Source organism: Squalius cephalus, assembly GCF_949319135.1.
Source record: "Squalius cephalus genome assembly, chromosome: 14".
Lineage (NCBI taxonomy): Eukaryota > Metazoa > Chordata > Actinopteri > Cypriniformes > Leuciscidae > Squalius > Squalius cephalus.
In genome coordinates this window covers 29,913,005-29,940,240 of record NC_137135.1, presented here as the reverse complement: position 1 = coordinate 29,940,240, position 27,236 = coordinate 29,913,005, and the positions used below count along the sequence as shown (strand labels likewise).

The following is a 27,236-nucleotide window of genomic DNA, read 5'->3' as shown; positions in this document are numbered from 1 at the left end:
TCCAAACTCGTAAGACTTTCGTTCATCTTCGAAACACAAATGAAGAACTTTTTAATCAAATCTGAGAGCTTTTTGTCCCTACATAGACCGCTACGCAACTGACACTTTGATGCTTCAAAAAGTTCATAAAGAGATCGTAAAACTAATCCATATGATTTGAGCAGTTTTGTCCAAATTTTCTGAAGAGACTCGGTCACTTTATATGATGAACAACGAATTTAGGCTTTTATTTGCATATATCTCCATCGAACCTGCTTGACGCGCAAGAACAAACCTCATTGGTTCTTGTCAAAGCTCAAACATGCTGCGTAACACAAGAATGAACTCATACTTGAGCTTCGGTTTACCACAACTGATGTGTGAGTTGATGAATGTTTAGATGTGAATAAAAGCCTAAATTCAATCTGTTGTTCATCATATAAAGCGATCAAATCTCTCAATGAAAAATTCATATGGATTAGTTTTACGATCTCTTTGTGAACTTTTTGAAGTGTCAAAGTGTCAGTTGCTTGGACTGTCAATCTCTGTTGCGCACATTCCTTAAAGGAGTAGTTCACTTTAAAATGAAAATGACCCTATGATTTACTCAGCCTCAAGCCATCCTATGTGTATATGACTTTCTTCTTTCAGACGAATACAATCTGAGTTATATTAATAAACACCCTGACGCTTCCAAGCTTTATAATGGCAGTGGATTGCAACCATTGGAACCATCAGTTTGAAGCTCAAAAAAGTGCATCCATCCAAAGAACCAAAAGTGCTCCACACAGCTCCATGGGGTAATAAAGGCATGCGAAGTAAAGCGATGAGTTTGTGTAAGAAAAATATTAATATTTAACACGTTACAAAATAAAATTCTAGCTTCCGGCCAAACGGCCATACGCAGTCTACTTGCGTCTAAAGCCCAACTTATGACGTCGGAAGTAGCGTAGTGCATCATGGCGTAGCGTAAATATCAGTGCATTACTCGCATAAGTTGCATTTTAGACTTAAGTCGAATCCGTATGTTCGTTTGGCCGGAAGCTAGTTTTTTACTTTGTAACGTGTTAGATATGAATACTTTTCTTACACAAACTCATCGCTTTGCTTCGCATGCCCTTATTAACCCCCTGGAGCTGTGTGGAGCACTTTTGGTTCTTTGGATGGATGCACTTTTTTGAGCTTCAAACTGATGGTTGCAATCCACTGCCATTATAAAGCTTGGAAGCATCAGGGTGTTTATTAATATAACTCAGATTGTATTCGTCTGAAAGAAGAAAGTCATACACCTAGGATGGCTTGAGGGTCAGTTAAACAATGGGCTAATTTTCATTTTAAAGGGAAATACTCCTTTAAGGGAGCATAGGGTCTGTCAAAGGAGGGACAGAAATCTCTCAGATTTCATTAAAAATATCTTGATTTGTGTTCTGAAGATGAACTAAAGTCTAACGTGTTTGGAACGACATGAGGGTGAGTAATTAATGAAAGAATTGTAGGTGAACTAACCCTTTAATTGTATATGGTTGGCCATCAGTCATTTAACACGTTTAACATTTCCATGAAACAGAAGTTGTGGTAGTCTTTTCTTCTCTATTGTGACATATCCAAGTGAAACGGCTTCTGGAGCATGAAAAAAAAAATGTAGTTGGTCGGGACTTGATTAATGTGCACGGATTATTTCATTTAAATTAAGAATTGTCCATTTTGATTTCATGGTGACTTTAATGCGTTTGCTGCCTACTTTCCTTGCAAAGGACATTGACTGAACAAAATGCAGAATTAGCGTTTCACATCCCCCTCATATTTTCTATATTATATTTTCAGTGTTTTACTACTTTTGTCTATTTTTAAAAAATGTATCATAAATGAATTTGTCTTACTTTTCTTCTTAGGAATCATGGCTGGAGAGGACCCATACCATCCAGGGGTGAGGAAATGTTTTTTACAACGTTTGGAGTCACAATTGCCATTCGAAACTTATTTTACTTCAGGAATCTGACATTTTTCTGAATATTTTGACATTGTAAGACCAGGGAGTAAATAGGCTCTGTTTTGATTTCATGTTGATTTTAAGCTTCTGTTGCTACATGCTGATTTATTTATGAAAATGCTTATTGTCATGAAGACAACATAATAGATAGCAGACAGATAGCATGAACTCATGCCTTACATTTATCTTCACAAGATAAACATAGACCACAGAGTTATTTTTGTGTTGTTTGTAACAGATGTATGCCTTCGAAGGCATATAAGCTTGATAGTAAATGATTAAACTTGAAACAGGACATATTAATTTCTGCAAATACCACAGCATCACACAGGAAGTGTCTCTTAGAAAGCTGAAGAGGTTTTCATTTTTCCTGCCTGCTGTGGTTGATATTTCAACCCTAACACAGCAGCAAATTAAGATCGAGACTAGAGTTTGTTCAGTTTTGTATCCACAAATGTCTGTCTTTCTGTCTACACTCACTTCATGCATCTTACACCTGTGCTAATAATCTGACTCCTAAATTTAAACTCTCTCCTTATGCAACACTAAAACATCTCTCTTTGTTTATGGCACAAAGTCATGAAGCTCTTTCTAAAGTACGTTGTAGCTTAAATTAAATTCTGATTAAATTAAAACTTTTAAATTAAAAGTAATTTAATAAATTAAAAAAAAAAAAAAATTAAAACTTTAACAAAAATTAAAACAAAGGTCATAATTTCATGCATATCATTTTATGATGTCTTTATTCTGAATGAGCCTTTATTAAAACTCAGTCTTTACAGTATATATATATATATATATGGAAACCTGCATATGTGATTTATTATGTTGTGTATTTTTAGTAATTCAAAAATTATGCCTTTTAATGTGATTAATGTGTTTACATGACATGCATAATCTGGATATGACCAAATTCTAAATATACAGTATGAATAATAATAATATGAATATTATTGTGCATATAAACTCAGTCAGTGTGTCTCATTGTTTTTTTCTTTTTATACTCTGAAGTTCATGGAACCAATTGAGTTCAGTAGCGACACAATATGGATGACCATGGACCCGACACCATTTCCAGGCATTCACAACAATAATGTTATGAGGACAGGTAAGAGTTTCCTTCCAGTTCGAGTTTCATTAAACTTGTCGTTCAATCAAGGTCTGAAATTCACCATGAAACAGAAGTTGTGATAATCTTTTTGTTCCCTATTGTGATGTGTATCTGAGTGAAATGGCTTCTTGAACAAGAAAAATTGTAGGGTGGGGCTTGATCTTGCGGGAATTGATTGGATGGTTGTGGTTGGCTATTGCTGTGAGGTCATGTGAGTGACAGGTTATCCCGCCCTCATGCCAATAAACACATCAGAGAAGAGAAGAGATGTTGCTGCAAGTGGGAGGGAAAGTTATTTTGAATAAAGATTAAGAGACCACATGAACAAAAGTGATGTGTTATATACGTATAATAAATACGGCAATATTCCATAAAACAATAAGAATTGTTCAATTTGATTTCATGGTGACTTTAATAATAAGATAATTTGCTGAACTTTGCAGAATTGATGCAGTAACACTAGCCTGCATTTCCCTTTTTTTCTTTTCTTGCTCTATTCCTTCCTCAAGAAAACAGTAACGCTGCACCCTAAGATTTAGTCAGAGGTCTAAATCCAATAAACCGCCCAGTGTAGCGATGTGATGTTTTAGAGAAGTACAGACACTTTAAAACTCCCAGGAACATCTCACTCACTGATGTCAAACGCAGTCATTTTTGTATTATTTGGGTTGTCGCTACAGGACTTCCTTATTGGATTGCTACTGAGTCCGGGAAGTCACCTGTGGGGAAAAAAACAATCCGTGGCGACGGTTTTGCAGTCCGTCCCCTCAGTTTATAAACCGTACTCATGGATTTGTGGTCCCTCCCTCAGTCTGTGCCGGCTGATTCAACCAGGCCACCTGTTTAGTTGCGGGAGGCTCTAAACTTTTTTTTTCAAAATGGATAATTTCCTGAATTTTCTAAAAAAACTATTTAGGTAGCCTATTTAGGGTACATATTTAGAAGACGCTTTTATCCAAACCGACTTACAAAAAAGGAACAAAGCAATTCGTCAAATGTCAGTCACAATACAGGTCAGACAATAATAATAAAGGGCTAAGATTATCACAAAGAAACACAAGATGTAGATATGTTTGCAGCCAACACTCATTTTAAAAACATTAGTTTATTAATAAACAATTAAAATGCCTCGTTATTTTTTCAGACACATTTATTATCATTAGCCTGCTTTTGCGGCCAGATTTATGTAAGCGCTTGAGCGCAGGATAGGATATATTCCTCCATGCACCCATTATTTAAGCAGAAATTAACATAAACGTATGATTAGTTGGCTAATTGCTTAAAAGAACAACACTTTAGGGTTACACAATTTCTTTATATTTTAAAATAAAACAATGTTATTTGAACAATTACACCTTCATGAGCCATCAATGTGGCAATATTTGTTTTTTAATTAATTATATAGAATTCCAAGCACCACAGTCATGTACAGAGGGAAAATGCTTTATTTTGAGGTCAATAAAAGTTTTTTTTACCATTTAAAATACAATAATGTATACATAACTATCAAATATATTATGTAACTGACATAAAAAAAAAAAGCTGAATAAATATTATAAAATGTATAATGAAAGTAGTGGTCCCCTGGAGTTGTGTCAATGGTGTTAGTTAAACAGAAATCTCTTATTTTGAAATAAAAATCACACTGATGACATCACTTGACTTCCTCCTTCCAATTTCCTGAATATCTATGAAGAAATACCCATAGTAAATCCACTGTCTCTTTTCAGTTATCAGAAATGTTCTCATTTATCTCATGATTTCATAGGAAGCTTTTAGTTGAACTTACTGGTATGACCTACTTTATTGTTAGGGAATTGTAAAAAACTAGAATACAAATGGATTAAACTACTTAATTTAGTTAGTATACCATGATTGACAACATGTGGTTTGATACCTTGCAGCAGCCATTTTGTAAAATTAATTTTTCATGAAAATTGTCACTGGTGTTAATGTCACTGGTGTCACTTTTCTTATGGGTAACACCCGTTAGGCTATATGATGTCACATGTGAAAATATCAGGTGACATGATGATCATTTTATATCCATTTAATTCTGCTATACTGAAAAGTTAAGATTTAAAGGATTGCATCATTACTTGATTTTAGCTGTTTTCCAAATAGTTTCATTGTTATAGCTAACACATGGTTGCACAATTGAACTAACATGATTCAAGCACACTCATAACAAACCTGACTAAAATAAATAAAACATAATCTCCTTTCCATTTGTTGCATTATTATTATTTTTCTGTAACTCTGACTACATGTGCTGAAAATAAGAGAAATAATATTTCATAAAAACCTTTAATTTTGCCAAAGTAAGGTAACACCAGTGACAAAAAATGGTGCATGCAGTTTTTAAAGGGGTGGTATAATGTCCTTTTCACAAGATGTAAAATAAGTCTTTGATGTCCTCAGAGTGTGTATGTGAAGTTTTAGCTCAAAATAACCCACAGATATTTTTATATAGAATGTTACAATTGTTACTTTTTGAGGGTGAGCAAAAACGCACCGTTTTGTGTCTGTTCCTTTAAATGCAAATGAGCTGCTGCTCCCGGCACATAGGGCGGAGCTTCAAGAGCTCATGTCCTTTTACCTCACACCAATATGCACTGAAAATTTCTACAACTTTTAGCCTTTTATGTTCAAACCGGAGTCAGACAATTATGGAGACACTCAAGAAGAGGTGACAACATGTAGAAACAATTGGACATTTCTGTATGGTTAGTTGATGAATTTATGTAGCTTATGTGTAGTTATCTTCTAGTCATTGATTAGCATATTCTGTCTTGATAATCTATAAGTCGTGTTCTGGGGGTGGGGTTTATGTAAATTATAGGGTTGATGATGTCACTAACCCGGGAGGAATGTTGTGTAGTCCCTACCAGCCGTTTGATGTAGTCCTTAAAAAGCTATTTCTTTAAAAGAAAATATCTCCCTTTGCTTTGAACTTTGAGCGTTTTAACTTTGCAGATGTGGTTTATGCCCAAACAGCAACATTACACACTAACTAAAGTTAGAAAAGTGAAGTCATAATCAACCACCACTTTAAATAAATGCACAAAAAATATACAAAATCATTAAGGTGTCATTTATGTGTATTCATAAATTCAAATGGTAATCTAATAATGTGGTCTAAGTTTAAATGTTAGAAAAAGTTTTAAGACATCTTGCCATACCAAAAGTGGACTTTTCTGTAGAATGACCCATCTTCTGTTATAAATATGAAGATTGACATTAATTAAAAATAAATAAGTACATAATGTTGTAAAAAAACAACAACTCAGTGTACCTCACCCCATACCCGCAACAATTGAGAATCTCTTAAGCATGCAGACGCAGTTAAAACATTATGATGTATTCCACTTAATACACAATAAAACAATATACTATAAGATTCGTTAACAACGTACCGCTTGGTGTTCTTCTAAAATGAGGGCGGGGCCACAAATCCATGAGTACAGTTTACAAGCCCGTGGGAACGGATTGCGAAAGCGTGGACACGGTTTATGAATTTGTGGGTACAGATTGCAAAAACTGAAGGCATGGTTTACAAATCTGAGAGAGCGGATTAGGAACTCGTGGGTACGATTTATTAATCCTGTGGGCACGATTTGTTAAACCGAGGGAACAGTTTAAGAATTTGTGAGTACGGTTTCTAAACTGAGGGGACGGATTGCAAAACCGTCGCCACGGATTGTTTTTTTTCCCACAGGTGACTTCCCGGGCTCCATAGATTGCAGAGACAGGGCTGAAAAAACTATGAACAGCCCTTCACCGCCATGTGGTTACTTGAGAAACCCGCTTTGAGATAAGTGCAGTTTTGGGGCTGCCACCTTTCGACACGCTCTCTTGATCTACCTGAGCATGCTTGTACAGCTCCCAAAAAATCTGTACAGTTTTGGTTAAAAATGTTCTTTCAATTTTGAATGAAAGACTATCAAAAAGGCAAACTTAAAGGAATAGTTCAACAACAAAAAAAAAAATCCAAACCTGTGTGATATTCTTTCTCTGTGGAACACACACAAAAAAACTGTGACAGTTTTGCTATGTCCCTGAGTATCTATCTCTTGAATTGTAAAGCTGAATGTGTTTTACTGTACATCTTTGTACCTACTTAGGTATACTTCTGTTCGAGAAAATGTATACCTCTGTTGTGGTCCACTCCTCATTTCCCTTCTGTTAATATGTGGATGAATCAAATTGCTAGTTTCCTTCTTTTCGAAAAACTAACTTGTGACTTACCCCGGAGGTCTAATGATTCCTGGCGTATTTGGTCCCAGTTGCAGTATTTATTCTAAATTATTTAATCATGCAAATAATTATTTTTTTATTCATGTGGCCTCTTAATATTTAATCAAAATAACTTCCCCAACATCTCTTCTCTGATGTGATGATGTGTTTACTGGCATGAGGGCGGAACAACCTGTCACTCACATGACATCACAGCAATAACAAACCACAACCATCCAATCAATTCCCAATGGACAAAATCAAGTCCCGCCCTACATTTTCTCTTCTTCGAGAAGCTGTTTCACTCAGATATATGTCACAATAGGGAAGAAAAGACTATCTCAACTTCTGTTTCATGCTGACTTCAGGTTTCAACTGGTGGGGTTATTAAGGAAGGGCATCGCATTAACTGCGAGAAAGCGACCAGCATCATTTATTTTCAATGAGAGTTGCTAATTAGAGGTGACATGAGCAACAGAGAGTCAAGTCAAGTCAAGTCAAGTCAAGTCATCTTCATTTATATAGCGCTTTTAACAATGTAGATTGTTTCAAAGCAGCTTTACAGAGATAAGCGTATAATTTAAGGTAACAGAGATTGTTTTGGCTTTATAGCGGTTCTTTAATAAAGTTATTTTCCAGCTAAAGTTAGTTTTGATTGATTCGCTTCCGTCGCAACGATCATTTGTTATTAAATTAGGGGCCGCTAAGACGACACCATTCCCTCTACACAGACTTTAAACGCGAACCTGTGAGAAACACTGATGGCGTTCACATGCGCATTTAGAATGGGTTCTATAGTTATGTGCGTTTGAATATATGCAGGTTTGGAATTCCCTACAAGCCAAGCCTAAACAAAGTACTTGTCTTTCCCTATAAATTTTTATAAAGAATTTTATTTTATTTTGTTGCTTTGGGGTAGGAACGCGAAACGGATTTTCCCGACAACGCCTTATCTGTAGAGTGGTAGTGGGATCCTCCATAGGGAGAGACTAGTTGGCACTTCAGCACTGCGTTGTCATCGGTCCAGGCGAAGGTCCTTCGTCAGATCTGGATACGGCCTGGATCCGGCAGGCTGCAGGAAAACCTCGGGATAAACACAGACACTAAAATTAGCGTAGATGCCATTCTTCTCATGATGTAACGAGTACATCAGGATTTTTGGGAAGTGTTCCCGGTTCCGGCTGACCTAATCTATGCAGCCTAACATTAAATTATAGAAGTCTATAATGTATTATGTGAAAGCTAGGTCAAAGAGATGTGTCTTTAATCTGGCTTTGAACTGACAGAGTGTGTCTGCTTCCCGGACAATGGTAGGAAGACTGTTCCAGAGTTTTGGTGCTAAATAGGAGAAGGATCTACCGCCAGCAGTCGATTTTGATATTCTAGGTATTATCAACTGGCCGGAATTTTGAGATCGCAATAGACGTGACGGACTATAATGCGTTAAGAGCTCGCTCAAGTACTGCGGAGCTAAACCATTTAGTGCTTTGTAAGTGATCAGCAATATTTTAAAATTGATGCGATGTTTAATAGGGAGCCAATGCAGTTTTGACAGAACCGGGCTAATATGGTCATACTTCCTGGTTCTGGTAAGAACTCGAGCTGCTGCGTTTTGAACCAGCTGTAGTTTGTTTATTAAGCGTGCAGGGCAACCACCCAGTAGAGCATTACAATAATCTAGCCTTGAGGTCATGAACGCATGAACTAATTGTTCCGCATTTGTCAATGAGAGCATATGGCGTAATTTAGATATATTTTTAAGATGGAAAAATGCAGTTTTACAGATACTAGACACGTGACTTTCAAATGAAAGATTGGTATCAAAGAGCACACCCAGGTTCCTAACCGACGACGAAGACTTAACAGAGCAGCCATCGAGTGTTAGACAGTATTCTAGATTATTACGTGAGGAAGTTTTTTGTCCAATAATTAGAAACTCTGTTTTTTCAGAATTTAGAAGTAGGAAATTACAAGTCATTCAATTTTTTATATCCGCTATGCATTCCGTTAATTTTGTGAATTGATAAGTTTCGTTAGGTTTTGAAGAAATATAGAGCTGAGTATCATCGGCATAACAGTGAAAGCTAATGCCATGTTTCCTAATGATATCTCCTAAGGGTAGCATGTACAGAGTGAACAGCAACGGTCCTAGTACTGAGCCTTGTGGTACGCCATACTGAACTTGTGATCGATGAGACATCTCATCATTTACTGCTACAAACTGATAACGGTCAGATAAGTATGATTTAAACCATGCTAGTGCAATTCCACTAATGCCAACATAATGTTCTAATCTATTTAAAAGAACGTTGTGGTCAATGGTGTCAAATGCAGCACTAAGATCGAGTAACACTAATAGCGAGATACAACCACGATCGGATGATAAGAGCAAATCATTTGTGACTCTAACGAGAGCTGTCTCGGTACTATGGTACGGTCTAAATCCTGACTGGAAATCCTCGCAGATATCATTTCTTTCAAGAAAGGAACACAGTTGTGAGGATACTGCCTTTTCTAATATCTTTGACAGAAAAGGTAGATTCGAGATCGGCCTGTAATTGACTAATTCTGTAGGATCAAGTTGCGTTTTTTTAACAAGCGGTTTAATCATAGCCAGCTTAAAGTTTTTTGGTACGTATCCTAGAGACAAAGACGAATTAATGATATTAAGAAGAGGATCTATGACCTCTGGAAGTATTTCTTTCAGTAGCTTAGTCGGTATAGGGTCTAACATACATGTTGTAGATTTAGATGATTTAATGAGTTTAGTAAATTCTTCCTCTCCTATAGCAACGAATGAATCAAATTTTTCCTCAGGGAGACTACAATGCACTGCCTGATGCGATACTGTAGTAGACGGTTGCATAGTTATAATTTTGTCCCTGATATTATCAATCTTATTGATAATAGTCAAGCCAGTTAGACAAAGTTTGAGAGCAGAGTTCAACTTTTCTCAAGCATGCAGTGGCACGATGTGGCAAATACCAGACAGTGGCAGATGCAGATAGTGATTCAGTTGGCTGGCGGTCAAGTAGGAACACCGAGTAGTAGTTGCTTCAAGCTTACTCTGTTTTGAGATGGTGTGTTCACTGTTCAGTGTAACAATTTAATCTCTTTCTATTTCTGTTTAGAGTTCAGTGCACCTGTGGTTTTGACATCTGCTTTAGACTTGATGGGTAATGTTGGAAATATGATAATGATATACATTATGCCATATCTAACCAAATAAATTACCTGGCTGTCCCTGTTATGTCAACATTTATAGATCCGTTCCATAATGTCAGTGCGTTGGCAGAGGTGTACACATTCAAGTTGGGCTCTAAGAAGTTAAATTCTGCAAATTTGACAGCAGATTGATTTAGCTGCGCTTCACCAAGGATGTGGTCTTAGTCCTTGTAGTGCACAGGAAGAGGAAGAGGCTTGCACTTCAGTGGAAACACGTGGTACGGCGAGAGCTCTGGCCTTGAAATATCTGCAGAACACCAGCCTCTCAGCGAATGTTTTGAAATGCTTGATGGTTAGAAAGTCTGCATGATAAGATTGCATTGTAATCCTTCTGATTTTCCCACACCTGGTTGAACCTTTCAGCTAGTCATGTTTGCTTTTATTGCCGTTTGCATTGTTGTGTGACATGGACACTATAAGCTGAATTACTGGAGAAAAACCACAAGCAGTTCTCAGACGAACAGTTCTCAATCAAACCACAAACATTTCTTATTATTATCAATATTGAAAACATTTTTGCTGATTAATATTTTTGTGGAAACCGCGACGTATTGTTTTCAGGGTTCTGTAATGAATAGAAAGTTCGCAAGAACTGTCACTTTTAATCAATTTAATGAGCCCTTGGTAAAAAAAAGTCTTAATTTCTTTCAAAAACAATTTTAGTGACCCCAAACTTTTGAATGGTAGTTTATGCAACTGTCTAAATTAAATCACAGAATCTGCAATAACTACGCAAACATGACAACTTAGTTCATCCTTAAAGAGATAGTTCGCCCAAAAATGAAAATTCTGTCATGATTTACTCGCTCTCAAGTTGTTCCAAACCTTTATGAACACAGAAGATAGATATTTTGAAGAATGTCATTCCTTTCTGCCATGAAACACAAAAAGAGATATTTGACACGATGTTCTCGCCACCCTTTTGCCATGTGATTGCTTTGTGCGAGGAGCAGACTGATGTCTAAGATGCTGCAGCTTACAAGTTTTAAATTATGACGCATTCAGATCTGCCAAATCATTTTTGGTATCAATGATGGAATTGGTTGTCTGTTTCAAAACCAATTATGATCCAGCATGTATAAAGATATTTAAGAAGGACTGCAGAGTGGAAGATTAAGAGAACAAATGAGGGAATTTTAATTTTACCGTTCATTAAAGTTTTTTGCATCTCTCCTTTTGCAGTCGACGGACCTTGTCTGCGAATCATCGAACAACCAAAACAGGTAATGCACATAATATTTTGGCAAATGCTCTTGTTAAATGATTTGAACGAGTCAAAAAAGGTTTTTCCTAACATGTTTTTAAGTTAAATACTGTGTAATGGCACAAAGGTTCAGAAGAGACTGGTAACTCTGCCAACAGGCAGTGGCAATAACAGACTCAGTATGGCACAACATTAATTCTGACATTGTCATCTCCAGAGGGGCTTCAGGTTCCGCTATGGATGTGAAGGCCCCTCCCATGGAGGACTCCCAGGGGCCTCCAGCGAGAAGAACAGGAAGTCTTACCCACAAGTGAAGGTATGCTTCAACCAGTTAGAGCTCTGCTGATGCTTTGCGAGAAACAAACCATTCTCTTACAGTTCACTTCTGGTTCGGCAATAGGGTTTTGATTGACAGGATAAACCCATTTTCTGCTATTTTATTTCTCCACTGCTATTATTGTGGTGTTATTTTTTTGTGGTCTTGGTAGACTTTTATCATCTCGAATAAATTAAAAAAATAAAGGTTGAAAATCTCCCTTTGACTTGCACTACGGTTCAATAGTTTTGGGTCAGTAAGATTTTATTTGGTAACACTTTATTTTACAGTGTCCTTGTTACATATGTTACATGTACTTACTATAGTAATAACAGTAAATTATGCATAATTACATGCAACTAACCCTCAACCAAACCCTAATCCTACCCTAAACCTATAGTAAGTACATGTAGTTAATTAATATTACTCAGTACTTAAATATATAATTACACTGTAACAATGACACCTTAAAATAAAGTGTAACCTTTTATTTTTTTATTCATACTTTTAATCAGCAAGGATGCATTAAATGGATCAAAAGTGACAGTAAAGACATTTATAGTTTTACAAAAGATTTCTGTTTCAAATAAATGCTGTTCTTTTGAATTTTCTGTTCATCAAAGGATCCTGTAAAAATATATATCAAGTTTCCATTAAAATATTAAGCAGCACTAGCACAACTGTTTTCAATAATAATAATAAGAAGAAATTATTCTTTTTCACCAGATCAGCATATTAGAATGATTTCTGAAGGATCATGTGAAGGAAAGAGTAATGATGCTGAAAAATCAGCTTTGCCATCACAGGAATAAATTAGATTTTATCTTACCGACCCCAAATTTCTGAACAACAGTGTAAATTGTGTAATTGGCAGCAATAATGTCATTGGTGACATTTGCATCCTGAATTCTGAGTTCTTCCTTGTATTAATATGCATAATACTGAATTGTGATTGGTCTTTTTGCTTAGGTATGGATCATCATATTCTTACCAAAACTTTAAAGGAATAATTCACCTAAAATAAAAGTCTTAATTTGCTCATCTTTGATGTTTCTCATGTTAAACACTAAAGATGTCTTACAGAATGCTTATGCTCTACTTTTTGTACAATGAATTTCAACCAGAGGCTGTTAAGCTCCAAAATCACTTACATTTTGGCCTTTTTCTCACATAAAGCTTGTATGGCTTCAGAAAATGTTAAGTTTTTGAGGTTGACACTGTCACTGACAACCAATTACGTTCATTGTATGAAAGAGCAGCATGAACATCCTACCTAATATCTTTTTGTGGTCTACAGAAGTAAGTTCACGTCATGACAATGAGTAAATAATGCCATTTTTGTCTAAATATTTTTTTTGCAAGCTTGTAAGTGCTGGTATTTCCTTCAGGAAATGCATATCTAATTTGCATAGTTTTGAGATCTAGAGAGAGAGAGAGAGCACTGTCTGACATGGCGGCTCTTTCATCAAGTGATAAATCCAAATGATGCAATATTTGCTGGAGCGCTCGGCTAAAAATAGTAGCTGCTTTCTCTAACAACTGCCTGTCTGTGCCAGGACAGTTATTTTGAGGTCAAGGTTTCGAAAGTGAGTGAAACAAAACAAGGAAAGAGAGGAGAGAAATGAAAGAAGGACTTTGTTCTGTGATCATGTTCTCCTTCATGACGGCAGTCTGTTTGGGAATTTCCTCAGTGTGTCACTGGGGTAATTAGTGGGAAGAATCGTTCTCTGTAATGTGGCGTCAGAGATGGGAAATCTCGCCCCCTCTCGCCCCGACACACTCTGACATGCAACACATACAAGCACATATTAAAGAGGTGTGTGTGTGTGTGAGTGGGTGTGTGTGTGTATGTGGGTGGGTGTGTGTGTGTGTACTTGTAAAACTATCTTTGTGAGGACCAGTTTGAGTTTTAGACCATTGGAGTGAGGACAGAGAGTGTAAAGTGAGGACATTTTGGCCGGTCCTCACTTTCTGAGACCCCTTTAAAAGCCTGTTTGAGGGTCAAGACTTGGTTTTAGGGATAAGGTTATAATTAGGTTAAGGGTAGGTTTTAGGGTAAGGGTTCTGGTTAGGCACTTAGTTGTGATGGGTAAGGTTTGGGTAAGCGGCTAGAGATTGCGGCTAGAGATTGCATTGTGTCAATGAATGTCATCATAAAGATAGATGTACAAGAATGTGTGTGTGTGTGTGTGTGTACTTTGCACACACACCTCCGAGTAAATGTGGGCTTTACTGGGACTCCAAATTCTTGATCAGATTAATTTTATTTGGTATGCATTGATGTTGTATAAATGTTTTATTTTTAGAAGTGTCTGGTCGTCAAAAAAACATTAAATTACAGCCCCCAAATTTGGTAGAATTGTCCCAGATCTCACCTGCTACTCAGATGTACACACACACATACATCTGACTATAGGTGGCACTATAATAGGCTTATTACATTTTTCACTAATAGCTCTAGAACCACATAAGTGAATGTACTTTATTGCTATGGAGCCACATAGACTATAAACAGACTTTTTATTTCCTCTTTAATCCACACAATATTGATGACTTCTGAAAGCAGAGGAAGAGGAAACCTAAAAATGAATTTTTTATTTTATTCCTGAAAAGAAAAAGTTATTAACGAGGACCTATTATGCTTTTTTACTTTGTCAACTTTCTTTAGTTTAGTGTGTAATGTTGCTGTTTGAGCATGAAAAAGGACTTGTGAAGTTACAAAGCACAAAGTTCACTCCAAAGCAAGTTATTCTCTATATCAGTGCGCAGTGTTTCTGTACTCCCTTAAACGTCTTGATTGTAGTCTTGAGTTTTTTGCTCTGGGAACTTACACGTTACAATATTCAATAATTCCCGCCCCAAAAGGCCTGGTTGAGTTGCGTTAGTAGTGTGTTGAAACTCGTGGTTATGGTAAAGGGGCCAAAACATGCTTAAAGCGGTTGACCAATCACAACACACTGGTCCAACCGACCAATCAAAACACACTGCTATTTTAAGAAGGAGGGGCTTCATAGAGACCGGAACTAAATGGAGCGTTACTGACAGATTGGGAAGAGAGGTGCTGCAACAATGACAAATGCGTGAAAAATAATGTTTTTTGAACATTCAAGCATGAAAACCTTTTCTATTAGACCCCAAAACAAAATCAAGAATTTGTAAAAGCGCATAATATAGCCTCTTTAAAACTTTTCAACTTAAAACTTCAACTTTTAATCTTAACACATGCGCTGGAATCCCCTATGTTTATAATGTTGTTTTCATTTGTGGTCTACTATTAATTTTCTCGCTCTACTATGGACATCATACAGGTTTATTGTAGCGATTTCCGTGTTGATGTATTTTATATCATTACTCACAGCAAGAGGAAATTAGCTCAGCTGTTGGCCATATTGCACATCAACTGTTCAGCTCAGCTGTCTTCAGTTTTGTTTGGCTCTCAGCCGGATCTGAGAGGGCGTAATGGAGGATAATTATTTACGTATTCACACACATGTATGTTTTCATGTGTGGCATCAGTGCTTTGATGATATCATCAAACGATCTTTCTAGAGGGGCTTGCGTTTATGTTCTTTAATATTCTCTGGGTATTTTTTTTCTGGGGGTTGATATTTCTAAGTGCATGAGTCATTTCTTCCCAGAGAAAGTGTCTTATAAGCCACATTTCAACTCGGCCTATGAGCAGTCAAACCACACACCCCAGCATATGAGTCAAGAAGAGATGATTTTAAAGTCTTTTCTTATTAATATTTGGGATTTACTTGTTATTCAAGCCACCAGGGCACTCTTTTGTTTTTATTTTAACTCTTCTGTGTGTTTATTAAGGATGGTGTTGTTGATAAGAATGGCCAAATTATTTTGTGGAAAAGTCCACAAATGGTCCGCCCACTTTCCCTGAATGCAGGGGTTTCCCCCACCGAAATGAGATTAGCATACCTGTGACATTCCTTTGCCATTAATATCTTCTGGTTTGTCTTTCTGAACAGTATTTTTTGTCGAACTGCTACACAAAGACTTCAAATTGTACATACCTATGTATGAATAGTCATTTTAGTATATAATATAGTACTATTTGTTTGTTTAATAATAAGAATAATAAAGACAAAAATATCACTTGATTTATCAGTAGCTTTTATTGCTTAGATGGTGATAATATTTTTTAACATTAAATTATATAAATTATTATATTTATCATAAGATAATGATAATTGTCAAATGTATCAATGATTATTATGGACAATAATCTATTGATGATAATAGTTTTAATTATACATGAATTATTATTATTATTATTTCACAATAAATTAATGTTATTGTAATAATGTTATTTGTTTTATTGTTTGATTCGATTATTGTTATATCTACGTTAAATGATCAATTATTTTATTTATTAAAAGATAATAATGATAATTGTCAATGGATCAGTTATTAATCGATCAATAAGTGTTTTATAAATAGATAATGAGGTATAAATTATATAAAGTATTATAATTATATATTATTTATTGTCAATTAATTATCACAATAATCTATCAATAATAATAATAATAATAATAGTTTTATTTATACGTGATTATTATTATTATTTCACAATAAATTATTTACATTGTTTTTTTTTATATAAATAATGATAATGATCAGTAATTGTTTTTATTGTTTAATTATAAATGGTGCTGACGATTATGGCAAAGTGGCAAATTTTTAGCAGATTTTGGATTTGAAACGGTCTTTTTAAAAAACTGTATTGTGTCATTCTTTTCTGTTTGTTTGTGGGACAACAGATCTGTAACTACCAGGGAGCAGCGCGAGTGGTTGTTCAGCTGGTGACCAACTCTCCGGAGCCCCATCTCCATGCTCACAGTCTGGTGGGCAAACAGTGCGATAAAGGAATCTGCATTGCCGATTTGCAGCCCAAAGACTCAAGTATCAGGTCTGAATTTATCCCTCAACATCCAGCGATTCAAAATACCTCTTTCTGAGAAACAACACTTTTGGTACATGCAATGATAATGGTCATAATTAATATCCACTTGCACTTGTTTCGCAGTTTTCCTAACTTGGGCATTTTGCACGTGACAAAGAAGAATGTGAGTAAAGTTTTGGAGGAGAGGATGATTGAGGCCTACAGGATGGGATATAACTACGGCATATTCATCAATCCTGACATAGATGTCCTACAAGGAGAAGTTCGCATACCCAGAGAACTCACAGGTGTGTGTGTGTGTGTGTGTGTGTGTCTGTGTGTGATGTATTTTTACATCCACATGGGGCAGTTAAAATAAACAACATTGTTGTTAATAATTTATTCAGCAAAGATGCATTCAATTGGTTAAAAGTGTCAGTAAAACATGACAGCGTTCTTCTTCCACGAGGGGTTTCGCGTCACGGCATTTAAGGTGATGCGTTCTAAAATAACGCTCAACTTGTGCAGGACATGCAATAAGTCAGGAGAGGTGTCAGTGTCAAGTCAGGAGAGGTGTCGTATTTGGCCAGAGAAGGCAAAAAATGTGAAAAGAATTGCTGAAATTTAAAGCTGGTTTGTAGCATACCAAGAATACAGACTACTTAACTTGTGTTATTTAGTGTTAAATTATTGTATTTGGGTTAGGTGGCTTAGGTTTTATTGTGAATTTGTTATGTAAATTTGTTGTGTTTTGTATTTAGACTACTTATATTTATATATTTACTCTAAAATTTTAATATATTCAATTTTAAGATTTTTATTTTATTTTTTTTTCAATAAAAAAACGTTCTTTAATGTCATACACCATCGTTTTGAGGCTCTCGTTTTTTTAAAGTATCGTTTCAGGCACCAGCACTGTTTTAAAAGTATCGATTTGACACCGGTATTGAAAAAAAAAAAAAAAAAAAAAAGATACCCAACCCTAATCAAGTCATCATATTATCATATTAGAATCATTTCTGAAGGATCATGTGACACTGAAGACTGGAGTAATGATGCTGAAAATTCAGCTTTGATATCATAAAAATAAAATTTTAAATATATTAAAATAGAAAACAGTTATTTTAATTTTTTTATAATATCTCACAATATTATTATTTTTTTCTTTTTTCTTTTTTTACAGTATTTTTGATCAAATAAATGCAGCCTTGGTGAGCATAAAAGACTTTTGTTCAAAAACATTAATATTACCAACCCCAAATTTTTAAACTGTAGTGTACATTCATAAATACATTTTTGCAGGAGGTTGATGGCATACAGTGTGACCAATGTTACTGACTGTTTTGTAGTTTTCAACCCAAAAGTACAAGTGACTAAACTTATTATATTGCTTATTGTTGTTCTAGCTTAATGGTTGAAGATCTGGAATAGTATCCGAAATGTTGTAGGTTTAAACTCCACAAGAAGCGAACACTTGTCACTTTGTACAAAGAAAATGAACCCCAGTTTGGTCCGAAGGCAGTGGTCCTATGGATTTAAATAGGAATTGATGATTCTTTATATGAATGCTTGAAGTGTTCAGCACATTGTGACTGTCTGTACATGTATTTCAGAACATGAGAGGAACCAGATTACCACTGCAGCCAATAATCAGTCGAAGGAGATGGACCTGAGTGTGGTCCGGCTCATGTTCACAGCCTTCCTGCCCGACAGTGATGGAGGGTTCACCCGCAGACTGGATCCGGTCATTTCCGACCCCATCTTCGACAGCAGTGAGTATCATCCTCCTTGATGCTGACCGTGTCAATCAGAAGCATTCATAGCAGTGCTATTTTAGTATCATTGAGATACATTTGTAGTCTTTATGTCAACACTTTACAGTAAGGTCTCTAACATGAACTAACATGGAGCAATGTGTTTTTTTTTGTACAGAATTTATTAATTTGTTAATGTTTGTTAATAAAAGCACAATTGCTCATTGTTTGTTCATGTTAATTCACAGTGCATTAATGTTTACAGATACAACTTTTGATTTAAAAAATGTATTAGTAAATGTTGAAAGTAACGTTAAGATTGATAAATACTGTAAGTATTGCCAACTGTTCGTGTTAACTATGTAGTTAACTAAAGTTAACAAATAAAACCTTATTGTACATTCTTAATTAGTTTTTATTTTATTTTTAGTTTGTGTTTTTATTTTTTGTTGTTGTATGTTTGTCATTTTTATTCATTTTTGTTTTTTATAGTGTTTACTTTTTTATTTAGTTAATTTAACACATCTAGTTAAACTGATTGAAAATGAGAAATGTTACCTTGGAAACTAGCTGAAATGATATACACTTACTTTATTATATTTTATTTTATTTCAGTGAACGTTTATTTTATTTCAAGTTACAAAATAGTTTTATTTAACAGTTTTAGTATTAGTTTTAGTTAACTATAATAACTTAATTCATGAGAAATTTAGCAACTAACACTTTTCTTTCTCTTCTTTGTCCCAGTAGTTTCTGTTAACGGGGTGGTCACATGATTTTGAGTTTGGGGCTAATGATTGTTATCAGGTCTCACTTTCAGTCTCATTCTCTTTTTCTTATTCTGTCTCTCTCGCTCTCTGGCAGAGAACTGTTGGGTATTGCTTCCTCCCTGAAACTAAGCCTACACTTTCAATTTCCCCTCCCTTTTCTGATAATCTCTGACTCTCTCCTCAGTGCTGTCAGAGTAAAAAATATAATGAAAAGGAAAAATAAGGAAACTCCACAACACCTCAACAACTCAAACACCCCTGTCTCTCTTGTTGCTTTTTAGAAGCCCCAAATGCCTCCAATCTGAAGATAGTGCGGATGGATCGGACTGCCGGCTGTGTGACAGGAGGAGAGGAAGTCTATCTGCTGTGTGACAAAGTCCAGAAAGGTCAGAGAGCAATATCACAACGGTCATGGCATGCTCTGCCTGTCTGTTATTGCTGAACAGAATTAAGGACGTGTAATGAAAAAATAGGATTTTTTTTCCTTGCCACTTTCAAATTGTAACATTTACAATGGACATCTTAAAGAGTTATTCAGCAATTACTGTGGTTGTGACATCACAACCATGATCAAATTAACATAGACAATTGCATTCGCAATTCCTGTACAGCAACTCGGCCATTCTTTTTATTTCTCTTGCAGAGTTTAGCCAGTCATAAAGATCATTTACATATACACTACTTTACACTACACTACAAAAACAGAGCAGAGTAGGAAATGCATAAATGTGAATGGAAGAAATCGTAAAGCTCAGTTTTGCAGAGCAAATCAGCTTTTTAATAAAGGACTGGAAGTCCCGCCTTATGGTTTAAAGAGCCAATCGCCTTTTTGATAGAGCCATGAGCTGTTTGTTTTACTCTTGAACTTGAATTAGCTAGACCAGCTTGAATAATACAAACAATTTGCATGATTTCAACCAAAAAAGCGTAGATTATTAGCCTATTGTTGTCTGATTTTATTCCTCATTTGAAATGTGATTTAAACGTAATATTGACAGGCAATTTCGGTGATTTCCGTCTTTTGCCATTAAAGTAGACAGGAGCTATACTTGCATTACTGGTAATAGTTGCCCTGGGCATTACCAAGATGGCCGCCGAGGGAACTGACACTCTCAGAACGAGAGAGTAAAGAATGGTCTTTTGAAACTAAGTAGTGACTGTTTTTGGTGCAAGAATTCTTGACTTCAGGAGATAGGGATGTAAAGGTGTAAGTGTGGATGCTTTAAGGATCGGGAACATTTGAAAAAGCCATTTTGTGAAGTTTTCTGAATGAAACAGTTTTAGCTTTTAACCTACAGGTGATCCGGCTCCTTGTTATCTTGTCGTAGATTTCGGATGCCCTGCACTCTTAAAGGAAGTTTTCACTGCAGATTTCCAGCTGTAGGGAATTCCCCATTTCATATGCAAATTCGGGGGTAGGAGACGTCAGTTTTTCAACGACCTACTCGCCATTTCCCTTCTCTCATATTATCCTAACCTTGCTCACAAAGAAGATGTCTCTTCATGGACATGTCATAGTATGATAAATAGATGATCAGTCTGTTTCTGATTCTGGTTGAACCTGAAATACAAAATCAACAGTGTTCACCATTACTCAGTTCAGTTCAGTTCATCTTTATTCGTTTCCTGAAGGCAATTTGGTTGCAGCATACAAGCATACACATAAAACAATGTCACACACACATACAAGAAAAAAAAAAAAAAAAAAAACGTACTACCCACTAAATCCTCTGAAACATTGACAACAAGCTCTGGAGTGTTTTAAAATGAGGAATAAGATTCATACCACAGTTTCAGTCATGATCTGTTTATGGTATTGTGATGCATTGAATGAGTTTTGCTGCGTGAATCATATTGCGGTGGCATTGGCGATCCCCAGCCCTAATAATATGAAAAGACAGTCTTACATGATTATTTTATTGTTTGGTATCATGGTATATCTCTCAGTACCATGGCATTTCCAGTTGATACCTAGAACATCTGATATATTTCTGGATCATGTGTCTGTATTGTGCTTATCTGTTGAATGAAGTTTATATTATATTAGATCATGGCTTTTGAGGAAGTACGAGCGTTCGGCATTGTGATGACGGAGATTCAAATTTTACTGTGTCTGTCGACAGTTGTTTCCTCTTTCTTTCCCTGTTGGTTCACAGTAATTTCATTTTCTTATTTTCCTCGTATGTGATGTCATTGTTTGTTTTTGTTGTTGTGACAGATGACATCCAGGTGCGGTTTTACGAAGATGATGATTCAGGTCTAACCTGGGAGGCCTACGGGGATTTCTCCCCGACTGACGTCCACAGACAGGTCAGCACAGGAACTGTCCTGCGCTGCTGGTTCAAACCTGATTCTTTATGTTTAGTGACTTGCTTTGTGGTTTGATGATGCCATCAGTCTGTTTCGTATAGACAAATCCTAACTTCTCTGGAATAAATAATTGGAGAAGAAGCACAGCTATTGAGGATTTATTAAGGCAGCATTGACTCAAAACTGGATTTTGGATTTTTTAAATGTTTTTGAAATTTTATGCTCACAGAGGCTGCGTTTATTTGATACAGTAAAAGCAGTAATTCTGTGAAATATTATTACAATTTAAAATTATTTATTTCTGTTTTAATATATTTTAGAATGTAATTTATTCCAGTGATGGCAAAGCTGAATGATCAGCATCATTACTTCAGTCTTCAGTCACATGATCCATCAGAAATCATTCTAATTTGCTTATTATCAGTGTTGGAAACAGTTAATATTTTAGTGTAAACCTTGATACATCTTTTTATGGATTCTTTAATAAATAGAAAGTTCAAAAGAACAGCGTTTATTTGAAATTGAAATCTTTTGTAACATTATAAATGTCTTTACTGTCACTTTTGATAAATTGAATGCATCCTTGCTGAAAAAAGTTTTAATTATTCATCAAGTCACTGTTTCATACTGACTTTAAATGACTAATTATATAGTAATATTATTATTATTATTAATAAAATATTCTGGCGGAATGAATAATCCACCTTTCATTTCCATCCCTTAGTTTGCCATCGTCTTCAAGACGCCTAAATATCGAGACCAGAACCTCCAGAAGCCAATCTCTGTGTTTGTGCAGCTCAAGAGGAAGTCAGACAATGAAACAAGCGAACCCAAGCCATTCACTTACCATCCACAGATTATAGGTACAGTCTTTACCCATCTCCCAAAAGTTTTGATTGTAACCACAGCATCAACTCTCTTTTTTTTAGGATTTTTGCCACAATTTTGTGAGCTAAGAAAAAAATTGCACACAGAAAAAAATGTCTATTGTCAAAAGACAAAATCAAAAAAATACTTAGAGTGGGGCCCAAAAGTGCCAATAATTCTATTTTGTATGTTTGAAATGTAAGATTTTTTTTTTCTACTGCATAGCAATTAAGTAAAAAGTCCAATGTCTGCCCATACACTGGTTTACTTTTCCACTGAATTTCTCTTTTAAACTGTTTTTAGACAAAGAAGAGGTCCAGAGAAAGAGACAGAAAACCCTGCCAAACTTCCAGGACTACAGCGGAGCAGGAGGCGGAGCTGGAGGCATGTTTAGAGGAGGAGGGGGTGGGTCTACAGCAGGGGGTGGTCCCAGTGGAGGAGGAGGAGGTACTTCAATATTGCATTGGACTTTTTAATTAAACGTTTCAGTATCCCACCGTGCACTGCTTTGATGCATTGATGTTGGCCAAATCTTTTAGATCAAAATATTTCATGTTTTTGTCTTCTAGCGCATTTTTACCAGGGATATCAAAATTATAATTATGGGTCTGGATACAACTTCTCCTCAGGCATGGGAGGAGGCGGGACAAGCATCAAGCATAGTGAGTGTCCAAGCTGTCAATCAAGCTGCCATCATCACAGCATATTCAGTGTCACATGATCCTTCAGAAATCGTTCTAATATGCTGATTTAATGCTCAGGAAACATTTCTTATTGATGGTGAAAACAGTTATTTAACTTTAAAAAAAACATGATGTATTTTTTTTCAGAATTCCTCAGGATTTTTATTTTTTTTGTAAATGTCTTTCCTATCACTTTTGATCAATGTAATATGTCCTTGCTTAATAAAAGTATGAATCTCTTTAAAAAAAAACTTACTGGCCCCTAAGAATGGGAGTGTACAAATGTTATAAGGAAAAAACATTTTTTATTTTATATTATTATTATTATTTATTTGATTTTTTATTTTTTATTTTTTGGGGGAAAAATTTGCAGCAAAGTCCGTTTCTCAGTTTTCCTTCCTCTTTTAGCGTATCAAGACCCAGTAGAAGACAGTGAAGAGGATAGCGACAGTGATACAGATGATGATCCTGCTTCAGGTGGAGGGGTGCGAATCTGCGCCAAACCTGAACCTGTTCCCCTGAATCAGGGAGTGGCTAGTGATGACGCACAGCCTACAGAAGATCTCGAGTTTGACGCCACAGGTTAGACTGAGTTTGACTTCTCGGTATAGTCAATGCAGCTAAATCTTTAAACTTGTCTCTGGATAAATTTGTGCATTTCTCTTTTCAGGCTGTGTGTTAGAGCCACATTTGGCTGAGCTAGCTGGAAGACATGCTCAAGCTCTCTTTCATTACGCATTAAGCGGTGATGCCAGAATGCTTCTGGCTCCACAGCGCCCCCTCATGACCACTCAAGACGAGAACGGAGACACGTAAGTCAGACAAACCAATCTCATGTTTTTGTAGAAGCTCTATTCACATAAACTATCCACTTCTCACCAAAACACGTCAAATGGGAATAAATGATTTCAGATGTTGTTTTGTCTTTTTTCACCCAAAGATTGAAGGTTTAATACTGAAATTTTGGGTTTGGTTTTTAGGGGTTTACATCTGGGAGTGATCCACAGTCAGACAGATGCCGTGCGAAATCTAGCACAAGTCATCTCTGATCTCCCTGGAGAGGATGTACTTAACATGAGGAATGATCTCTACCAGGTAGGCCTGCTCGATTATGGCAGAAATCATAATCATTATTATTTTGGTCAATATTGAAATCACGATTATTGGTGGGTGATATGATCAAAGTCTTATGTCATGATATGAGTAATTTTAGTAGGGATGCACTGAAATTTCGGCCGCCGAAAATGCCATTTTCAGTTTTTGGCTGAAAGAGAAAAAAGGCAGAAAATATATAACGCCCCGCCCCGCCCCGCCCCGCCCCGCCCCTCAGTGTTCAGCGTTCAGTTTTCACTCTTGCATTGTTTGTAACTTTTCGAGCGCAAGCGCTTCTGAAGCGACTCTGGCTGAGCAGGTAAGTCTGTACCGACACCCAGTTTACTCTGCTCAATGTTCCGCTCCGTGTCTGCGCGCTCTGTTCAGTCGCTCACGGCCCAAGCAAACGCTCCACTCATGTACCGCTCACGCTCACCGGAAAAACAAAGTCTGCTCAAATAATGTGCCGACATGAAATTTCTCTGAAGTAGACTTGTTTCTGTTTGCAATAGCCTTACTTTGCTGTAACATGGTGTGGAATAGCCGTGCTGGGCAACGCTGGTAAAATGACGCTACCCTCTCGTTCACAGATCAGTTCCCCTCTACGCTCTGCTCACATGCTCTGATAATAATAGCTAACTATACTTTATTTTGATAATTGGTCAAAACATAAACAGAGGTCGACCAATTGATCAGTTTTGCCAATTAATCGGCACCAATAACCGATTACTTTTATTAACTAAGGTTCATTGTTAATTTCAACATTTATTAATACATTTTTACATTTTAAAGTTGTTTCTCTTAACATTAGTTAATGCACTATGAACCAACATGAATGATCAAGCTAAAATTAATATATTAATATATTTATGTTTAAAAAGTACAGTACATTTTCATGGTTCAGTACTGTTTTTAATTTTTTTAAATATTTCATGTTATGTCTGTTTTCATTCAAAATCTCTTTATCGGCCAGCGCAGGAGAACCTGGTTATCGTTATCGGTAAAATCCACTATTGGTCGACCTCTAAAAATAATGTATCTAAAATAATAAATCTGATTCTTTTGCATGGATCTGAATGAAGAATAATATATTGATATTTAATATTATTTTAATGTTTTATGTCCAATTTTGGTGTGTTACTTTAAATAAAAGTTTGGCTTGTGTGAGATTCAATCAAATTATAAAAAGTCTAATATTATTAAAATTATACAAAAAAAGAAGCTAATTCTTATTATTATTTTTTTTTTAAGTTAGTTTCGGTTTTTGGCCAAGTGCATCCAGAAGTTATGGTTTCAGCCCAGAATTTTCATTTCGGTGCATCCCTAAACTTTAGATATCAGTAAAATTTCACAATTATCAATACTTCAGCAAAACCAATATTAAGTTAACTAATGTAGCTAAGTAAAAGGTCCTCAAAACAGTTACAGAAGACAAGTAAACAGTCAGCAATGCAATAAGAACAAAAAAAAAAACTAATTACAAACAAAACTGACAAATAAATATAGCAGAACAAAAATATAAATTAAATAAACAGTGCTTTAGGATTTATAGGAAGATGTACTAACAGTGGTATTGAGATAAGTAATAGCCTACAACAGAAATTGAATAAAGTAAAATAACAGCATATAGACTTCACTGTATACCTTAAAGGAATAGTTCACCCATTTCAAGTCATTTACTCACCCTCAAGTTGTTCCAAACCTGTGTGAATTTCTGTATGAATATGAATTAAGTTTGGCTTAGGGAGGAACGAAAGTGCACCGCAGTGAAGGAAAGGATGGTGCGCTGGGTGGCAGCGGCACAATAATCGTTTTTCCAACATTTTCATAATGTTGGAAGCCAAAATCAAAATCGAAAATCAATTTCGATTAATCGCACAGCCCTACTACCAGGTATACTAAAAACTCCCATAATACTTTAAAAACAGGTTTTGTTTCTCACTGCAACTGAGGCCTGTGAAATTTCCAAAAACTCTGTAGCCAATAAAATCCTCTGATACTTCTGTCCCAGACTCCTTTGCACCTCGCAGTGTTGACGCAGCAGAAAGAGGTAGTCGAGGCCTTATTGGAAGCCAAGGTGGACGTCACGCTGACAGATCGCCATGGAAACACGGCGCTTCACCTGGCGGCTCGACAGAAAGAGGAAAGCATGCTGCGATTGTTGCTAAAGCACAAGTCAGTGGCGCAGTTAACTAGCATCCCCAACACAGCAGGTACGCTGGACTAACTATCTGAGAATCATTCATTCGATCACATTTTTTGGGCTCTGATGTGTTTATGCGTGTGTGTTCAGGTCTCTGCGCGCTTCACCTGGCTGTACAGGCGAACAGTCTGTGTTGTGTGCGGGCCCTGCTGGATGGCGGGGCAGACGTGGAGGTTCAGGAGCTTACTTGTGGCCGCACAGCACTTCATCTGGCCACAGAGCTGGGAAACCTTTCCCTCGCCGGCTGCCTCCTGCTGGAGGTACTACTAACACCTCACATGATCAATGAGTCAGTGAATGCTTTTGGAGGATGCTACTTAGTGAATACTGCATATTTCTACTATTTGAAAGTTTACTCTACTGTTTTAGTGTTTTTTCACTGAAGCCCACTTATAAATGTTAATTAGTGTATATTTTAGTCTGTCATGACCTCACTAACTGTTAGAAGTTGATTCTACTTTCTCTTTAAGACTTTTATTGCTAAATGACCTATGTTATGATTGGCTAAACTCGTTTCATGTGAAATGAGTAACAATAACCCTTTCAAATTAATAAATACTTAATTTTTACACTGCTGTTGGGGTCGGTACCAGGGT

The 27,236-nt window shown here is 36.2% G+C and overlaps 1 protein-coding gene across 3 annotated transcripts in view; it reads left to right on the top strand.

Annotated features, from left to right (window-relative positions):
• The window catches only part of nfkb1 (nuclear factor of kappa light polypeptide gene enhancer in B-cells 1), a 37,691-nt gene that overhangs the window by 1,214 nt on the left and 9,241 nt on the right, over window positions 1-27,236 (top strand). For 2 of the 3 annotated variants that reach the window (XM_079892952.1, XM_079892953.1), the window contains exons 2-18: window positions 1,872-1,906; window positions 2,981-3,077; window positions 11,724-11,764; window positions 11,963-12,061; window positions 16,840-16,988; window positions 17,106-17,269; window positions 18,575-18,733; window positions 19,767-19,871; window positions 21,704-21,795; window positions 22,520-22,658; window positions 22,966-23,109; window positions 23,232-23,324; window positions 23,754-23,927; window positions 24,016-24,157; window positions 24,326-24,440; window positions 26,449-26,650; window positions 26,731-26,900. In XM_079892952.1, coding sequence (XP_079749078.1) covers window positions 1,877-1,906; window positions 2,981-3,077; window positions 11,724-11,764; window positions 11,963-12,061; window positions 16,840-16,988; window positions 17,106-17,269; window positions 18,575-18,733; window positions 19,767-19,871; window positions 21,704-21,795; window positions 22,520-22,658; window positions 22,966-23,109; window positions 23,232-23,324; window positions 23,754-23,927; window positions 24,016-24,157; window positions 24,326-24,440; window positions 26,449-26,650; window positions 26,731-26,900 — 2,115 coding nt within the window. In that variant the 5' untranslated portion in view covers window positions 1,872-1,876. The remainder of the gene's footprint in view (window positions 1-1,871; window positions 1,907-2,980; window positions 3,078-11,723; window positions 11,765-11,962; window positions 12,062-16,839; window positions 16,989-17,105; window positions 17,270-18,574; window positions 18,734-19,766; window positions 19,872-21,703; window positions 21,796-22,519; window positions 22,659-22,965; window positions 23,110-23,231; window positions 23,325-23,753; window positions 23,928-24,015; window positions 24,158-24,325; window positions 24,441-26,448; window positions 26,651-26,730; window positions 26,901-27,236) is intronic. The other variant, XM_079892954.1, reaches the window with a different exon arrangement.